The sequence below is a fragment of the Oppia nitens genome, unplaced genomic scaffold (assembly GCF_028296485.1).
Source record: "Oppia nitens isolate AA-2021 unplaced genomic scaffold, nextdenovo-longstitch-racon4-pilon3 scaffold24_pilon_pilon_pilon, whole genome shotgun sequence".
Classification (NCBI taxonomy): domain Eukaryota; kingdom Metazoa; phylum Arthropoda; class Arachnida; order Sarcoptiformes; family Oppiidae; genus Oppia; species Oppia nitens.
Window position 1 is genome coordinate 260,492 of NW_026533204.1, and position 20,857 is coordinate 281,348.

The 20,857-nt window shown below is 32.4% G+C and overlaps 2 protein-coding genes across 2 annotated transcripts; both read left to right on the top strand.

The window, feature by feature from the left end:
- The first annotated feature begins 1,950 nt into the window (after positions 1-1,950).
- Positions 1,951-2,891, top strand: LOC128954010 (testis-specific serine/threonine-protein kinase 1-like). The gene has a single exon (XM_054299576.1). The coding sequence runs from the start codon at positions 2,001-2,003 to the stop codon at positions 2,889-2,891; it is 891 nt and encodes a 296-aa protein (XP_054155551.1). The 5' UTR covers positions 1,951-2,000.
- Positions 2,892-3,924: 1,033 nt separating this feature from the next.
- On the top strand, positions 3,925-19,283 carry LOC128954011 (potassium channel subfamily K member 2-like). The gene is made up of 4 exons (XM_054299577.1): positions 3,925-4,197; positions 4,281-4,569; positions 18,181-18,431; positions 18,525-19,283. The coding sequence occupies exons 1-4, from the start codon at positions 3,925-3,927 to the stop codon at positions 19,281-19,283; spliced, it is 1,572 nt and encodes a 523-aa protein (XP_054155552.1).
- The last annotated feature ends 1,574 nt before the right edge of the window (positions 19,284-20,857 follow it).

Consider the following 20,857-nt stretch of genomic DNA (forward strand, 5'->3'; position numbering starts at 1 on the left):
TGAAACGAAAAGCCGGTCAGTCAGTCAAGAATAATGGACTGTTTCGTAGACATCTGTTTCTGATGGCATTGTCTTACATGCAATGGGGTCCGTCACTCAACAGATGTATCAATAGAGCACCCGATAAGGTGGCAAAGTTTCTCAAAGATTGTCGCCATAAGTATGGACTCCAACCTAGAGTTCGTGAGAGAAATACACCGACATTGACTCGGGTGGCAATAATCAGCTCAGCAGTACTTAACAAATATGTTATGACCCAACACGCCAATAATAAACCAATAGATGCGCTAATAACACCAATGGTCAACAGTGTGACCAATTTCCCGACGGCTTTTCATAATCCGACGTTTGCTAATCTGATACCAAGAAATGAGATCAAATGTTATACGGCGTTCGTGTCGTCAATAAAAATATGGGACCGACTTTCTAATGATAGGTTGGATAAGCAAGAGTTGGCCAAAAAAGTCGAAACATATCAGAGAACTGCGTGGGAGGGCTCGCTATTTAACTCCGACAATAGAAAGGAGGCGTTCAAAGTGGCAAAACTTGATCCATCGGGCGATCAAAGACTTACTGATGAACAATGGGATTCATTGGACAAAGAGTTAAACATAATTTGGACTAATATGACCTAAACTCTTGTATATAAATTATTTTTTTAATAATTAAAATAATTTACAATTAATAATTAAATGATCATAATTTTTCATAATACTGTATAATTAATATAATTATCATAAGTTATTAATTAAAATTCTTAACAAATTGCAAAATAAGTTTCTACTAATTTCTAAAAAAATGTAATAATTTATAAAACATTAATAAAATTGATAATAAAAACAAATAAAATTTACATAAATTTATAGTAGTTTATTTAGATATGAAAATTAGCAAATTTGACAAATAATGGAAATATATGTATAAAACAAATTATTGATTAAATAATATGATTATAATATTATAGTAATTGATATAATATATGATTGTTAGACAACAATTCACGGCCATTGTTCCGAACTATGACCGCATTCATCGCATATTTTTACATCAGTTTCTTTAGTCTGCAATTTGGGATCACATTCATTGGCCATCAAATTGATAGCGGTTTGATTGTCCTCCAAACTGTCACCACTATCTTCTTCATCGTCCAATTCAAACAATTTAAGTGTCGGCTGTTGTTGTTGTTGTTGTTTGTCTGTCAGATCCAGATCTTGTGGTCCATGATATGCTAATAGACCTGATTCTGGCAATTCTTTCTTTTTTGATGGACTCTTCACATTAATGACCACTGTTTGTACTTTTGTTTTGTATTTTTTGACGACCACTTTATTTGATCGCTTCTTCTTCTTTGACAACATAAAGTATAACACAATAATAAATAGGACACAAACGGACACAAATAGTATCGATGATAACATGAGTGCAATGATACCGATCTGTGATACCATTTTTGTTGGTCAAGTGATGATCACCACTAACTGTTCAATCAGTTTATATAATGTAAATCAATTATATAACAGTTTAATGTTTGATATCTGTCCTATTACTACACAATTTAAGTAGAAGTTTGACTACAATTAATTGACAAATAATAAATAGATTTGAATTTTTAAATATACAAAATCAAAAATTATAATACAATTATATTCAACAATCAATAGACAACAATTGGCGCGTTTGCTAACTCATACAAAATTTCATAATTGACACATTGATAATAATTTAAAAATTTAATTAATTAATCTTTTCTCTCATCTATAGATTTACAAATAATTTATTTTTGTATTATTAATGTGTAATGTTTGTGTATTTAAATAAAAAAATATTGTTCAAAAATAGTGAGAGAAAACACGAGTCATTAAAGCACGCGCTAAAACAATAAATCTATAAATTTAATCTAACAATTCAACAAATAATACTTTAATTTTAATGATTATAATAAACAGTTATCTATATTCACAGATATAATATACAGTATATTATTATCAATAAATGAGACAATGAGTAGTAATATTAGTGTATCTCATGAGGGACTCAAAGTGTTGTCAAAGAGAGGTTATAAAAACTTTGCAAAATTGGATTCCGGAGGTCAGGGAAATGTGTATAAGACCAGCAAAAATGATATACAATACGCCTGTAAAGTGATTAAAGTCGACAATCAGACCAAAGACGGCAAAATGGACGACGACTCCAAACGAGAGATATCTATATTGAAAAACCTGAAGCACTGCAACTGTATTACTATTGTCGATCTGTTCCGTACCAAACATAAGGTCTACATAATGATGGACTTTATGCCGAACGGTACGATCGGGTCGTATGTACGCCATAACGATGGTATCAGCGAATGGCAGGCAAAATGTTGGTTCTGTCCGATTGCCAGAGCAGTCAGATATCTTCATCAGCATCGGGTGGCCCATCGCGACATCAAACTGGACAACATATTGCTTGACAAACACTGGAACCCTGTGCTCACGGATTTCGGTTTTAGCCGATTTGTGAACATTGGTCGCGACAATATTGTCGACCTGTCCAACACCTATTGCGGTACTCCGTCTCATAATCCGCCAGAAATTGTCAACAAAAGACATTACGATCCGTTCAAAGCTGATGTCTGGTGTCTGGGCGTCAGTCTCTATATTATGATTAATAAGGACTATCCGTTTGAGAAGAAAGATCGCCGCAAAATGTATGACCAACAGCTTAAACGACAGTACAAACTCCGTAATGAAGTCACTAATGTAATCACTGAAGACCTCAAGAATCTCATACATCAGCTTCTGGAGCCAATTCCTAAAAAGCGTATAGATATTGATAATGTGTGTCGACATCCGTGGTTTCCCATCGATTCAATTGATTCACAATATGCCCAACAAATTGACAGAAATTAATGTATCACTAGTTTTATATTATATATAAAATTATAAATATTAATATATAGTTTTATTTAAATAAAAAATATTTGTTGATAATAAATAAATATTTTTCTTTTGATAATTAAAAAAAATTGTTATACATTATTACCATTTTATGATAAAACAAATGCAACCTATATTTTGAATTAGATTACAAATTAACAGTAACTATGAATATATAAAAACTATGATATTATTTAGTATTTTTATGTTTAGATAATTAAAAAAATTAATTATCTAAAAAATCTATTGTAATAAATATAATTCTTTCTATCTAATTAATATCTAATAATTTTAATTTAATTTATTATCATATTATAATTATTTCACAGTAAAAAAAGCATTTACTAATAAATTTTAACCCCAAATAATTCATTTTTCTCGATATTATTTATTACATCACAAAAGTGACTGAAAAAATAAAAAACATTTTTTAGACTTGTAATATATACATAATATAGTATTTTAATATATATATATATATATATATTGAAATTATGCCAAAATATTTACCACAAAGAGCTACTAAAACACATCCACATTAACAACTCATCTTAAAAAGATTGGATCAGATTCTGCGCTCAAGAATGGCATCTAATTCTCTCTTTTTCTCTCATCTGAGAGGTTATCATTTGAATCAGTTTTTTAAAAATATTTAAGAGACAAAGTAGTGGTAAATATAACATACAATATAAGTTTTTTTAGTTAATTATAAGCATTGTTTTATTTACCCAACAATTTCAGACAATAAATTATATTGTTATTAATCCTATAAATAACAACAATTTTTGATAATATATATTGTCATAAATTTCATTTGAATAAAAAAGCTCATCTCCTTTTTTTATTACAATATTATTACTAAAATAATTTTTTTTGTTTTTCAAATAGTTTGTGATGATTATATAATAGACAACAAAATTTTTAATATTTTTAAGTCATGTAATATATAATTTTATTTATGATATTTAGTATTATACTATTATTTTTTAAAATTTTGTGATAAATTATGGCCAAAAAGTTTACGAAAGCCACCCGTGAATTTTTAACAATAAATCCGTCGGATATACCGGGACTGGTGATACTCGACCCGAGACAGTTCAGCAGACGAGTGCTGACCATTGATAATAAGTCAAAGGTTGTCGAATTGGCCGTAAAGGTTAAGGAGTTTAGTGAAAAATGGTTTTCYCATGTCTTGCTGTTGGCTTTCCTATTGTTATACGCCTGTATCGGTGCTTGGATTTTTGAGTCGGTCGAGGGTGGGTTTGAACAACAACAAAATGTATGTATTTGTTTGTTCACAACATTTAACTAAATGTGTAGTTAGTCTATACAGTGACTGTATTTGTTGTACAAAAAAATTAGGCCGAAATCCGCAAACTACGCGAACCCGTTACTCAATTTAAGAATAATCTGACCAAACGTTTGTGGAACGAGCGAATCAAATACCCGATGCCCGGCGATGGCTGGGAATCCATGGAAATGGATAGTCGATGGCTGGCATTCATGGAGAAACAGTTCCAATTGTTTGAGACACAGGTAACCTATACTTGCAAACGGGGTCTCGATATGGGTATAGCAAACGATGTCGAGACAAACAAATGGACATTCATGGGCGGTATGTTCTTCAGTATGACTGTCTTCACCACAATAGGTTAGTTTATAATTTAATTACTGACTAATTATTAACTTAAAAAATTAATAAATAGTAAATTAAAATACTAAATTATAAAATTAGATTAAAATATCAAGCATAAATTTGGAAACTATTAATAAATTAAATTATCAGTAATTTTTTTGGGGAAAAAAATGTTAAAATATTTTAGAAATTTGTTTGCATTTATTTATAAATTTTATTTATTTTTTATAAATATATTTTGACTTTATGATGAGTTATATCAGATAAAAAATAATTATTTAATTATTATTTCTAAGTAATTTACAAATTTACTGTTATGATAACATTTATTATTATTATTTTWGACGAAAGTTATAAACATAAATGTGTCAAAAAAATTCAATACTTATTATAAATATGTTTATTCAAAAAGATTACACATAAATTAGTTTTTTGAAATGTTGAGCAAATATTAAATAATAATAATAATAATATTTTATTAACATATTATTTTTAACGATAATAATACATTAGGCGTTGTTCACATATTACGTTCGCACTTTTTAAGAAATCTAGACCCCCTCCCCTATGTTCGCAATTGTTCGCATGTAGTCATTTAAAAAAATACGTTCGCATGTCCCTAACCGCTACCACCCCCCCCCACTACAAGAAATAAAATATTATCTAAATGCGAACGTTCTTAAAGACTATACCCTCCCCTCCCCCTCGTTCGCAAAAGTTCGCATAGCTAACCCCCCTCCCATCAAGTGCGAACGTAATATGTGAACCACGCCTTATTACAAACACAGCAATTAATCATTAATATATTATAGTTAAGTAAATATACAATACGTTATTGTAATAAATAAAGTCAGTTAAGTAGTACTTATTGTATATAAAAGTTTTGATATTAAAAGTCAATATTATTATTATTATTATTTATTTAAGCTATGAAAAGCATGATTTCCAACTAAAATTAAAACAACAATTTTAAAGAGGATTTTGTAAACGTTAGATATTTTAGATTTTGTTTTAAAAATAGACATTAATTTCTGAATTTGTCATTTAGTTAAAAAAATCGTTTCACTCATTATTAAGTGACAATGAAATTCATGAAATTGTGTGTCTATTTTAAAAATTAATATTTAATAGATATATAAAATTTCAATAACTTTGTGTATGTCATAGTTGCATGAAATACTTTTAAAAAATTAAAAAAATGTAATAGAGTCATACAGTCATACGTAATATACATTATTTTTAAATTTATTTAGTTTTTATTTATAAATAAATATTATTATTTTATTTATTAAATTAGATTATTAAATTTATAACACTTATAACATATACTAAATATAAATATATATTATACTATTGTATATAATTAAAATAAAACAACAATTATATTTATGTAAGTTAATTGTAATATATTAGTGATAATTGATTTTTTAACTTAGAAAACAAAGTTTGTTTATAAACAGTATATACATTTTTTTTGTTGATTATTTTATGCTTATTAACAAAATGTTTATTACAGTTATGATAATAAAATGTAATTTAAATTAATTGACTGTCAAAAAACTAATGAATTTTTTCACTCATTTAAATACTTGTAGTTTATTTGCTTAAGATTTTTGTTATTATTATTATTATTGTTATGTAAATTTTGTAGTTTACTGATGATGATATCAATAGGTTTTTGTAAAAAAATATGAAAAATAAATATATAATAAATAGGTCACACATTAAAACATATAACGCTATTTTTACAAGTAATTTACAATTCAGTTTAGTAATAGGGTTTTACAGTAATATTTTTGTTATAATAATTGCAATTGCAAAAATCTAATCAAAATTGAAATATTAATTTGTGACGGGTGTGGGGTTGACTTTCCCGTCATTGAAGCGAAGCTGTGATAAAAAGCCAATGTTGAGTGTTGTTGTTGATGAATGAGATGAAAATAATTAATAAATAATATTAATTAAGGCGAATGTTCATTAGGTGCCGTCACAAGTGTATATAATAACATTGAAATATAACTGAATTTTATTTAAAGTTAAAACACATTGAAATAGATAGGGAGTACACAGTGTTCCATTACAATATAATATATAGAATATAGGATAACTATATAATGAAAAGCAAGAGATGCGTGCTCTTTGATAGCAAGCGAGTAACTGATAAAATAATGGATGCTAAGCATTATTATATAGTGATTCTACTAATCAATAAATGTACTATCAAGGCTATGCTTCCAGAATATTCTATAGTTACGCAACTGTAGATACAGTGACGCAACCAGAGCATAGGGATGCTATGATTGACAGGTCTATGGGAGTTATAATGTAAAATGTAATATTTGGTTATAATTAGTAAAGTATAATTAGTTATGTGTTGTGTTTTATATAGTTGTGTTAAGTGTAAAGTCTAGAACACGAATATAACAAAAAGTCTACAAAAATATTAAAAATTACTAAATTATTGACTAAATAAGATTTACAACAAATAGAGAATTTCAATCAGTTATATATGGTAAGTATTGTATACTTATATAAATGGGAGCACTGTACTACTATATAGTAGTGTACGCATTAATAGTACAGTGTACCCCAACATATAATGTTAAGCACTGTTGACTCTCTACTGCTATAGCGTATTGAGTCAACGCCCCTGTAATGGCGGCTTACAGTGTATACATGTGTTTGTATGTATGTGTGTGTATGTGAATGTATGTAAACATTTAATTGTAAGTATGATTTTTAATTTAATTAATTAGATATATATATATTTATAAATAAAAGATTTGTGTTTCATCACATTCTCCCCTCGCTGACGAAAATTTATTCTCGTAGAATAAATTTCTTTAGTTGAGAGACGTGAGCGCGAAAGGTAGGACCAGACAAAGTGTCCGCGATGTCGTAAGTGACTTCACCGTAACGTGCGATGATGTAATACGGTCCTGTCCATCGTGGTGATGTTTTTTGTACCGTTGGATGATTAGCGGGTGTTATTCGAATGACTCGTTCACCAGGTTCATAAACAATGTGTTTATGTTTATCATCAAATCGAATTTTGCGGGTGGCTTGTGCTTGTCTTGTACGTTCATTTGCGAGTTTTCTAGCGTCATCTATTGAGATAGCGGGAGATGCAAATGTGGGAGTTTCTTCAATTCCAAATATTAGAAACTGTGGAGTAAATCCAGTGATGTCATGTGGTGTTCTGTTGTAATTTCGGATGACGTCCTTTAATAATGTATTCCATTTACGTTTCGGTTTGTCTATTAGTTCGGCTCTAAGTTTCTCAATTATGATACCGTTAGCTCGTTCAACGATACCATTAGTTTGCGGATGATATGGAGTTGAAAGTGAATGTTTAATATGATTAAGATATAAATATTCATTAAATGTCTTTGAAGTAAATGATTTGTGACAATCAGTTAATAAACGTTTAAATTGTATTCCAGAATTAATAAGATTAATAAATAGCGATATAATAGTTTCTGTAGTATTCTTGTGTGTAGGATATGCCCATATATATCGTGAGTGATGATCTATAAATACTTGAATATATTTGTGCTTTGTTTTGTCGGATGCCGGTCCCATGACAATAGTATCTAAACCAACCAATTCTAAAGGCTCTAGATCCGGTTCAGGACAAATATATTTCCCAGGAGTTGGCCTATGGTCAAGTTTAGTTAACTGACATGTGCGACATGATTCAACATATTGTTTTATGTTGTGTATTATGTTTGGCCACCAATAGTATGAAGTAATGAGTTTTACTGTCTTGGCTTTGCCAGGGTGTCCATGGTTATCATGAAATTTTTCAAATAGCTTTGTACGTAACGCTTCCGGTATAACTGCTTTATGTATACCATTGTGTTGAACTGTTGTAATACCAAATCGTATTACAGGTGATTTAACATAAGATAAATCAGTGTTTTCTTGTGCATCTTTTATTTCTTGAGTTGATAGATGTAATGCTATAGGTGCTCTTGAGAGTGCGTCAACGTGTTGTTGATTACGGCCTTCTCTATGTATGATCTTTATTGGATAGGTTGATAGCTCAACAGCCCACATATGTAATCTTTTCTTCGGTTTCTTAAGAGTAGTAAGCCATTGTAGAGCTTTATGATCAGTGATGACCTCAAACTCTCGGTTGAGATAAACTTCAAAATGTTCAATAGCTTCCTTGACCGCCAGGCATTCAAGTTCAGTAGCACTATAGTTTTGTTGTGCTGTATTGAGTTTGCGTGAAAAATACTCAATTACGTGTTCTTGATTGTCATCACCTATTTGAGTTAACGTAGCTCCGATACCAATACCTGAGGCATCAGTATATACTCGACACGGTTTATTAGTGTCAAATAAAGTTAACACTGGTGGTTTAGTTATGTCATCTGTTAATATCTTAAATGCTTTTTCCTGTTCTGGGCCCCAATGAAATGTAACACCTTTCTTTGTTAAGGCTGTAAGATGTTTAGCCTTATTAGCAAAGTTAGCAATAAAGCGTCGGTAATAACCAGTAAGTCCTAGAAATCTTCTGACTTGTCGTAGAGTAGTTGGTTTCGGAAATTCTTTAACTGCCTTAATTTTGTCTTCAGATGGTTTTACAGATTGATACGAAACAACATGTCCAAGATAAGCTACTTCATTCATAGCAAAGTGGCATTTACTTTGTTTTAATTTGATATTATGTTGTCTTAAAATGTTAAATACTTTTTCTAATAAAGTTATATGTTCATCGTGTGTCTTCGTGTATAATATAATGTCATCTAAATAATTAATTGCACCATTGTAGAGAAGAGGACCTAATATTTGTTGAATAATGCGTTGAAATGTTGCGGGTGCGTTTTTGAGACCGAATGGCATGACCAGCCATTCATAATGGTTTTCATGTGTGACAAAAGCTGTTTTGTCAACCGAATCGGAGTCCATCTCGATATGCCAGTAACCCCAGGCCACGTCAAGAGTTGTGAAATAACGAGCGCCCTGTAAGCGGTCTAACACTTCAGTGATCCTCGGCATAGGCATTTTGTCATCAATAGTAATAGCGTTAAGTCTTCTGTAGTCTATGCATAAGCGTTGTCCACCGTCTTTCTTTGGTACCATAGTAACTGGGAATGCCCATTGGCTGTCTTTGCTTTTGCGTACGAGTCCTTTGGCCTCCGCCTCTCGTATGATTTTTACAATCTCGTCGTATTCATGTTGAGGTCGGCGGTAAGGACGAAGTTGAATTGGTGGATGCGGAACCGTAATAATCTTGTGTTTGACAACTTGAATTCGTCCAATGTCTGTGTCATGTTGTGCGAAAACTTGTCTATGTCTTGCGAGTAGTTTCTTTAGCGTAATGTCTTCTTTTGTTTCTATGTTTAGTATACGAGGCTTTACTTGTTCAATGCGAGCGGTAACTTTACGAGTGCTTAGGTCTACAGTTAAACCAAATCGTTTACCAACATCAAGTCCAAGTAAGAGCGGGTACCGGAAATTAGCCAGTACGTGAAATGTAGTTAAATGTGTTTGTGATCCCATTGTGAGTTTAGTAGATACGCGACCAATACTGTTGATATTGCCGTCAACTTGTAGTATATTGATAGGGTGATGGGTATCGATAGGTAGTTTCAAATGGTTGGCCAACCGTTGAGAAATGATATTTACTGTACTACCAGTATCGATAAATGCGCGCGAGGGATATGAGTTGAGTTTGACGACAAGATCAATGAAATCGGGTATCGGTCGCATGTTTAGTTTAAAGTCTCATGCGAGGGATGGTCACTGACCATATTGTCTTGAACTGCTACTTGAGTTTTCAAATTACGGTTAATAGATGAACGAGGGGTACGAGAGTAACCAGTGCTATGGTTACGTGCGGTAGTGGTTGACATACCATACCGACGGTTCGGATTGTTTGGACAATCTCGGTGCCAATGAAATTCTACTGTTCCTAACTTTTCGCAGAATCTACACTTCGGTGCTGTACTAGTATTAGCATTCATAGTACGAGGAGTTAGCTTTGGTTTCGGTTTACCGAATCTAAATTGATTTTTCATATTAGTTTCAATTAATTGCGCCGCTTCTAACCAACGATTGGTTGTAGCACAACTTAAAGTAATAAAGTATGGTTTCCAGTGCTGCGGGAGACCATCAGTAAGCTGCTGTACTATATCGGTAACTGTAAGTCTAGTATAGCGCAATAGTCTAAGTTTGTCTCTATAGTAGTCAAGTACCGACTCATCACGTCTTAGGTAACGCCTCTGCGCGTCTAGCAATGGTGTAGACGAGTCTGCGCCAAAGCGTTGTATCATAAGACTACTTAAGAAGTTACGCGGGTTTGGTATAGTAGACCAGTTATAGGTTAGGACCTCTTCACCATACCATTCGAGTGCTTGACCAGTCAAATAATACTTGAGGTTACGTATTCGGTCTTGTTCTTCCATGTTCTCGGTGTGGTCATAATATAATTTCAACCAAGTCTGAACCCGAATTGATTTATCACTACCATTGAATTTCTCAAGTTTAGGTAGCCCATGACCAGGTGTTGTGTTGAAATGCGTTTGCGTTGATGTACCAGTAGATGGCGTAGTAGTATTTGTGTTTGCATTTACCGTTCCCGTGACGGGTGGTGTGGACAGACCATTGATGCCGTTATCGTCAGCCATTATTAAAATAATTACTTAACTATGCGTTGTTAGACGTTACTATGCGTTGCTAGGTGTTGGCTTCAAATCGATGCTCCACTCATGCGTTGAAGTGAGCAGTGAGTACACAAAATGGCGTATCAGTACAGTGTAATGAATTTAATATAAGCAGTGATACATATATATGCACAGCGCTATCGGCCACTCAATAGAGCTCTATAGTTTATGATTACTTTGCTTAGTATATTGGGAGTGCAATAGAACTATGCCTCACGTCCCTTAGACTAGCGTTTTGTCATAAACTATATGTCCGATAACATACGTGAATGTATCACTGATATACCAAATGTATGACTATACTGATTTAACCAAATTATGAAAATTACGGTTACTCACTTAACTCAAACGGATCCTGCCGACTGCGCCAAATGTGACGGGTGTGGGGTTGACTTTCCCGTCATTGAAGCGAAGCTGTGATAAAAAGCCAATGTTGAGTGTTGTTGTTGATGAATGAGATGAAAATAATTAATAAATAATATTAATTAAGGCGAATGTTCATTAGGTGCCGTCACAAGTGTATATAATAACATTGAATTAAAACTGGATTTTATTTAAAGTTAAAAATCACATTGAAATACATAGGGAGTACACGTTTCCATTACAATATAATATATAGAATATAGGATAACTATATAATGAAAAGCAAGAGATGCGTGCTCTTTGATAGCAAGCGAGTAACTGATAAARTAATGGATGCWAAGCATTATTATATAGTGATTCTACTAATCAATAAATGTACTATCAAGGCTATGCTTCCAGAATATTCTATAGTTACGCAACTGTAGATACAGTGACGCAACCAGAGCATAGGGATGCTATGATTGACAGGTCTATGGGAGTTATAATGTAAAATGTAATATTTGGTTATAATTAGTAAAGTATAATTAGTTATGTGTTGTGTTTTATATAGTTGTGTTAAGTGTAAAGTCTAGAACACGAATATAACAAAAAGTCTACAAAAATATTAAAAATTACTAAATTATTGACTAAATAAGATTTACAACAAATAGAGAATTTCAATCAGTTATATATGGTAAGTATTGTATACTTATATAAATGGGAGCACTGTACTACTATATAGTAGTGTACGCATTAATAGTACAGTGTACCCCAACATATAATGTTAAGCACTGTTGACTCTCTACTGCTATAGCGTATTGAGTCAACGCCCCTGTAATGGCGGCTTACAGTGTATACATGTGTTTGTATGTATGTGTGTGTATGTGAATGTATGTAAACATTTAATTGTAAGTATGATTTTTAATTTAATTAATTAGATATATATATATTTATAAATAAAAGATTTGTGTTTCATCACATTCTCCCCTCGCTGACGAAAATTTATTCTCGTAGAATAAATTTCTTTAGYTGAGAKACGTGAGCGCGAAAGGTWGGACCAGACAAAGTGTCCGCGATGTCATATGTGACTTCACCATACCGTGCGATGATGTAATACGGTCCTGTCCATCGTGGTGATGTCTTTTGTACCGTTGGATGATTAGCGGGTGTTATTCGGATAACACGATCTCCAAGTTCATAAACAATGTGTTTATGTTTATCGTCAAATCGAATTTTGCGAACTGCTTGTGCTTGCCGTGTACGTTCATTTGCGAGTTTTCTAGCGTCATCTATTGAGATAGCGGGAGATGCAAATGTMGGAGTTTCTTCAATTCCAAATATTAGAAACTGTGGAGWAAATCCAGTGATGTCATGTGGTGTTCTGTTGTARTTTCGTATGACGTCCTTTAATAATGTATTCCATTTACGTTTCGGTTTGTCTATTAGTTCGGCTCTAAGTTTCTCAATAATGATACCATTTGCTCGTTCAACGATACCATTAGTTTGTGGATGGTATGGAGTTGAAAGTGAATGTTTAATATGATTAAGATATAAATATTCATTAAATGTCTTTGAAGTAAATGATTTATGACAATCAGTTAATAAACGTTTAAATTGTATTCCAGAATTAATAAGATTAATAAAGAGTGATATAATAGTTTCTGTAGTATTCTTATGTGTAGGATATGCCCATATATAACGTGAGTGATGATCTATAAATACTTGAATATACTTGTGCTTTGTTTTGTCGGATGCCGGTCCCATGACAATAGTATCTAAACCAACCAATTCTAAAGGCTCTAAATCCGGTTCAGGGCAAATATATTTCCCAGGAGTTGGCCTATGGTCAAGTTTAGTTAACTGACATGTGCGACATGATTCAACATATTGTTTTATGTTGTGTATTATGTTTGGCCACCAATAGTATGAAGTAATGAGTTTTACTGTCTTGGCTTTGCCAGGGTGTCCATGGTTATCATGAAATTTTTCAAATAATTTTGTACGTAACGCTTCCGGTATAACTGCTTTATGTATACCATTGTGTTGAACTGTTGTAATACCAAATCGTATTACAGGTGATTTAACATAAGATAAATCAGTGTTTTCTTGTGCATCTTTTATTTCTTGAGTTGATAGATGTAATGCTATAGGTGCTCTTGAGAGTGCGTCCACGTGTTGTTGATTACGGCCTTCTCTATGTATGATTTTCATTGGATAGGTTGACAGCTCAACAGCCCACATATGTAATCTTTTCTTCGGTTTCTTAAGAGTAGTAAGCCATTGTAGAGCTTTATGATCAGTGATGACCTCAAACTCTCGGTTGAGATAAACTTCAAAATGTTCAATAGCTTCCTTGACCGCCAGGCATTCAAGTTCAGTAGCACTATAGTTTTGTTGTGCTGTATTGAGTTTGCGTGAAAAATACTCAATTACGTGTTCTTGATTGTCATCACATATTTGAGTTAACGTAGCTCCGATACCAATACCTGAGGCATCAGTATATACTCGACACGGTTTATTAGTGTCAAATAAAGTTAACACTGGTGGTTTAGTTATGTCATCTGTTAATATTTTAAATGCTTTTTCCTGTTCTGGGCCCCAATAAAATGTAACACCTTTCTTTGTTAATGCTGTAAGATGTTTAGCCTTATTAGCAAAGTTAGCAATAAAGCGTCGGTAATAACCAGTAAGTCCTAGAAATCTTCTGACTTGTCGTAGAGTAGTTGGTTTCGGAAATTCTTTAACTGCCTTAATTTTGTCTTCAGATGGTTTGACAGATTGATACGAAACAACATGTCCAAGATAAGCTACTTCATTCATAGCAAAGTGGCATTTACTTTGTTTTAATTTGATATTGTGTTGTCTTAAAATGTTAAATACTTTTTCCAATAATGTTATATGTTCTTCGTGTGTTTTTGTGTATAATATTATGTCATCTAAGTAATTAATTGCACCATTGTAGAGAAGAGGACCTAATATTTGTTGAATAATGCGTTGGAATGTTGCGGGTGCGTTTTTGAGACCGAATGGCATGACCAGCCATTCATAATGGTTTTCATGTGTGACAAAAGCTGTTTTGTCAACCGAATCAGAGTCCATCTCGATATGCCAGTAACCCCAGGCCACGTCAAGTGTTGTGAAATAACGAGCGCCTTGTAGGCGGTCTAACACTTCAGTGATCCTCGGCATCGGCATTTTGTCATCAATAGTAATAGCGTTAAGTCTTCTGTAGTCTATGCATAAGCGTTGTCCACCGTCTTTCTTTGGTACCATAGTAACTGGGAATGCCCATTGGCTGTCTTTGCTTTTGCGTACGAGTCCTTTGGCCTCCGCCTCTCGTATGATTTTTACAATCTCGTCGTATTCATGTTGAGGTCGGCGGTAAGGACGTAGTTGAATTGGTGGATGCGGAACCGTAATAATCTTGTGTTTGACAACTTGAATTCGTCCAATGTCTGTGTCATGTTGTGCGAAAACTTGTCTATGTCTTGCGAGTAGTTTCTTTAGCGTAATGTTTTCTTTTGTTTCTATGTTTAGTATGCGAGTCTTTACTTGTTCAATGCGAGCGGTAACTTTACGAGTGCTTAGGTCTACTGTTAAACCAAATCGTTTACCAACATCAAGTCCAAGTAAGAGCGGGTACCGGAAATTAGCCAGTACGTGAAATGTAGTTAAATGTGTTTGTGATCCCATTGTGAGTTTAGTAGATACGCGACCAATACTGTTGATATTGCCGTCAACTTGTAGTATATTGATAGGGTGATGGGTATCGATAGGTAGTTTCAAATGGTTGGCCAACCGTTGAGAAATGATATTTACTGTACTACCAGTATCGATAAATGCGCGCGCGGGATATGAGTTGACTTTGACGACAAGATTAATGAAATCGGGTATCGGTCGCATGTTTAGTTTAAAGTCTCATGCGAGGAATGGTCACTGACCACCATGTCTTGAACTGCTACTTGAGTTTTCGAATTACGGTTAATTGGAGTACGAGGGGTACGAGAGTAACCAGTGCTATGGTTACGTGCGGTAGTGGTTGACATACCATACCGACGGTTCGGATTGTTTGGACAATCTCGGTGCCAATGAAATTCTACAGTTCCTAACTTTTCGCAGAATCTACACTTCGGTGCTGTACTAGTATTAGCATTCATAGTACGAGGAGTTAGCTTTGGTTTCGGTTTACCGAATCTAAATTGATTTTTCATATTAGTTTCAATTAATTGCGCCGCTTCTAACCAGCGATTGGTTGTAGCACAGCTTAAAGTAATAAAATATGGTTTCCAGTGCTGCGGTAAACCATCGGTAAGCTGTTGTACTATATCGGTAACTGTAAGTCTAGTATAGCGCAATAGTCTAAGTTTGTCYCTATAGTAGTCAAGTACCGACTCATCACGTCTGAGGTAACGCCTCTGCGCGTCTAGCAATGGGGTAGACGAGTCTGCGCCAAAGCGTTGTATCATAAGACTACTTAAGAAGTTACGCGGGTTTGGTATAGTAGACCAGTTATAGGTTAGGACTTCTTCGCCATACCATTCGAGTGCTTGACCAGTCAAATAATACTTGAGGTTACGTATTCGGTCTTGTTCTTCCATGTTCTCGGTGTGGTCATAATATAATTTCAGCCAAGTCTGAACCCGAATTGATTTATCACTACCATTGAATTTCTCAAGTTTAGGTAGCCCATGACCAGGTGTTGTGTTGAAATGCGTTTGCGTTGATGTACCAGTAGATGGCGTAGTAGTATTTGTGTTTGCATTTACCGTTCCCGTGACGGGTGGCGTGGACAGACCATTGATGCCGTTATCGTCAGCCATTATTAAAATAATTACTTAACTATGCGTTGTTAGACGTTAATATGCGTTGCTAGGTGTTGGCTTCCAATCGATGCTCCACTCATGCGTTGAAGTGAGCAGTGAGTTCACAAAATGGCGTATCAGTACAGTGTAATGAATTTAATATAAGCAGTGATACATATATATGCACAGCGCTATCGGCCACTCAATAGAGCTCTATAGTTTATGATTACTTTGCTTAGTATATTGGGAGTGCAATAGAACTATGCCTCACGTCCCTTAGACTAGCGTTTTGTCATAAACTATATGTCCGATAACATACGTGAATGTATCACCGATATACCAAATGTATGACTATACTGATTTAACCAAATTATGAAAATTACGGTTACTCACTTAACTCAAACGGATCCTGCCGACTGCGCCAAATGTGACGGGTGTGGGGTTGACTTTCCCGTCATTGAAGCGAAGCTGTGATGAAAAGCCAATGTTGAGTGTTGTTGTTGATGAATGAGATGAAAATAATTAATAAATAATATTAATTAAGGCGAATGTTCATTAGGTGCCGTCACAAGTGTATATAATAACATTGAAATATAACTGAATTTTATTTAAAGTTAAAACACATTGAAATAGATAGGGAGTACACAGTGTTCCATTACAATATAATATATAGAATATAGGATAACTATATAATGAAAAGCAAGAGATGCGTGCTCTTTGATAGCAAGCGAGTAACTGATAAAGTAATGGATGCAAAGCATTATTATATAGTGATTCTACTAATCAATAAATGTACTGTCAAGGCTATGCTTCCAGAATATTCTATAGTTACGCAACTGTAGATACAGTGACGCAACCAGAGCATAGGAATGCTATGATTGACAGGTCTATGGGAGTTATAATGTAAAATGTAATATTTGGTTATAATTAGTAAAGTATAATTAGTTATGTGTTGTGTTTTATATAGTTGTGTTAAGTGTAAAGTCTAGAACACGAAGATAACAAAAAGTCTACAAAAATATTAAAAATTACTAAATTATTGACTAAATAAGATTTACAACAAATAGAGAATTTCAATCAGTTATATATGGTAAGTATTGTATACTTATATAAATGGGAGCACTGTACCACTATATAGTAGTGTACGCATTAATAGTACAGTGTACCCCAACATATAATGTTAAGCACTGTTGACTCTCTACTGCTATAGCGTATTGAGTCAACGCCCCTGTAATGGCGGCTTACAGTGTATACATGTGTTTGTATGTATGTGTGTGTATGTGAATGTATGTAAACATTTAATTGTAAGTATGATTTTTAATTTAATTAATTAGATATATATATATTTATAAATAAAAGATTTGTGTTTCATCACAAATTAACTAATTTTTAATTTATGTTATTTTATTATATATATATATATATATATATATATAGTAATACACAATAATATAATATATATATACTGTATATTTCACTTATTCGTGTGAATGCATAACAAACTTTTGTCGTCTCTTTTAACGAGTGATATGTAATATGTTTTAAAAATAAACAAAATTCAGTGTTAAATATAAATAGTTTATTATTATTATTACAGATTCTATAGATAAAGAATTTAATTTATAAGTGATTGTATATTTTAGTAGTTATCACTCATAATATAAAGACATAAAGGCTTAAAACTTAAAGAATATTCTTTAGTCTGAAAAACAAATAATAATGTTATTATTTAGTATTTTTAAAAATCTAATAATTCAAATGAAATTCATAATTAAATTAAGTTTTGTCTATTCAAAAACCAATTCTAGGATATGGCGATAATCCACCGAAAACCCGTACGGGTCAGGCCATCACAATGGTTTACGCTTTTGTAGGCATTCCTCTACTGTTGATGGTATTGGCAGATATGGGAAAAATATTTACCCGAGGAATCAAATTTATCTTCAAATACATACGTCGACTCTATTACAACAAAAGCCTTCGACCCATACGCCGAGTTGGCCGCAGTGTCGGTAATATGGGTCGTAGGGCTACACTAGCCGGACTACCATTTGATAAGGTTTAGCCAAAAAAATGATGTTATTTCTAAAACATAACATTAGTTATTAACTTAACATTAATTTTCAATTTATTGTAATATTAATTTTTATAGTATAAGAGCTCAGCAGTAATAGCATTAAACAAAGGTATTGCTTATGTGCCATATGTTCAACAAATTAAAGAAACCAATAATAAAACTGATGACAAACCAAGTATTCCCGTACGGGGTATCAAAAATAGTACGAAATTTGTTAGTCATCTCGAATCAAACCCGAATGGTGACAGCGATACCGGCATAACAAGAGCACCGTTTATTGTACGCACAAACCCGACGCCACCACAAACAGCGGCATCTTCACCGCCAATCACACCAATACCACCCGAAGGACTGTTCGACTACGACGATGATGAATTCAATCTACCGATCTCTTTGGCCATTATTATATTGATTATCTATCTGTTGATCGGTGCCATCATATTCTGGTCGAGCGAAAAGTGGTCACTATTACATGCCTTTTATTTTGTCTTTATTTCGATGTCCACTATCGGGTTCGGCGACTTTGTGCCAAGCAATCAGAATGTTCTGTTGGCTGCATTCATATACCTATTTTTCGGGTTGGCGTTGACCTCCATGTGCATCAATGTCGTACAAATCAAACTGAGCGCTACTTTCCAGAGGGCCAAACTATTRGTGGGCGAGTCTATCGGTTTGGATGTACAGGAGATGCTGAGACAGGAACTGGAGGCCGAAACCAGAGAGAAAGATAGGACGTCCCGCGAGCCCAGCGCTGAGGTCAGCAATGCTAGGCTTGAGGTGAGTTCAGGCGATAAAAATAAGACGAGAAAATCGTCCAAAAATCTGGAAGTTTGACATAAAATTTATTGTTAAACTTTTTTATATATATCTAAAAACTTGAGATATTTGTTATTTATTATTAAATTTAATTAGTATATTATATCATATAATTTTAACAATTATTGTTGTTTATATAATATTTGCTTAAATAAATAGCACGTATTTAATTTGTATGAATTATATCATACAGTATATTGAAGTCTACGGTATTATAAGTATTTTTGTTCATATAATGCATTATATTATTATACGTTTATAATTTAAAAATATAATAAGATGTCATTCATGTAATATTATTATTAATTTATAATATTTAAAATCAGTATTAAATTAATGTATGTATAATTCTATGAAAACTTTGTTATAAAATTTGTTATTTTTTCTAAAATATTATACATTGCATAATATAAATGCAATAAAGTATTATGTAATGCATAGCCAATAATAAAACATAAAATAGCATTACATCAGAGTCTCTGTATTACAAGTTGTTTGCTATTTTTGGAAACGTTTATAAAACGGCAATTTAAAAGTTAAATTAATAATTAATATTGAATTATATTATAAAAGTTAAAATCCTAAGTACTATTTTGAATTATCATACATGTGATATCACAGATATATGTTATTTTAAGAGATTATAATACATTGAAATTTAAAGATTACACACAAAAATATTTTATAAACAAACAAACAAAAACACAAAAATAAATCACATGTTGCATGTGATTAAAAATAATATATAAATATAGAGAATATATATAATTATATATATATAAACCAGTTAAATGCAGTCATAAGACATGTTTAGTAAATATATATATATTTGATATTAGATTTTTATTTATAATAAATAAATTTTATTTAATATTTGTTATAAATATATGTTTAAAAATAATAAAATATTTGTAATTTTATTTGTTATTTTAATAAGTTAATAATATTAACTATTGTATTGTTATACAAATAGTTTTACTAAAAAGTGTTTTATATAAAAAATTGAAAATTTTTAATAAAGTGAATATCACAACAAATGATTGTATTTCTATGAAAATCACTGATTATAGTGACTGTTATACAACAACACGTGTCRATAACAGTAACACAAATCATTAGTATTGGATTATTGTTAAAATACTAATACTWAACAGCAATTAAATAGACATCAATTGATTCATTCATCTAAAACTATGGCATCAAATCAAAATAAAAGCAACTCTTCATTTGGAAATGCTTTCCAAAGCTTTCTCGCAAACTCAAAGCAATCCAGACCTCAACCACCGACTCCACCACAACCAACACCACCACCAGCAGTARTAACAACAACAACAACAACAACAACAACAACAACAACAACAACAACAGGACTACCACTWCAAACACAAACAATTATGGAAAATACGCCTAAATTTGATCAAAATTTGGTTAACAAAATGTATGGCATTACTATTAAAGATAAGTCTATTTGCATTCAATTGGGAAAATTAAAATGTCTTATATGTGATATATCATTCAATATAAATGATGTAAAACATATTCATTATATATATGATAAACATGTTGACAGTTTACAACATAAAAGTAATCTA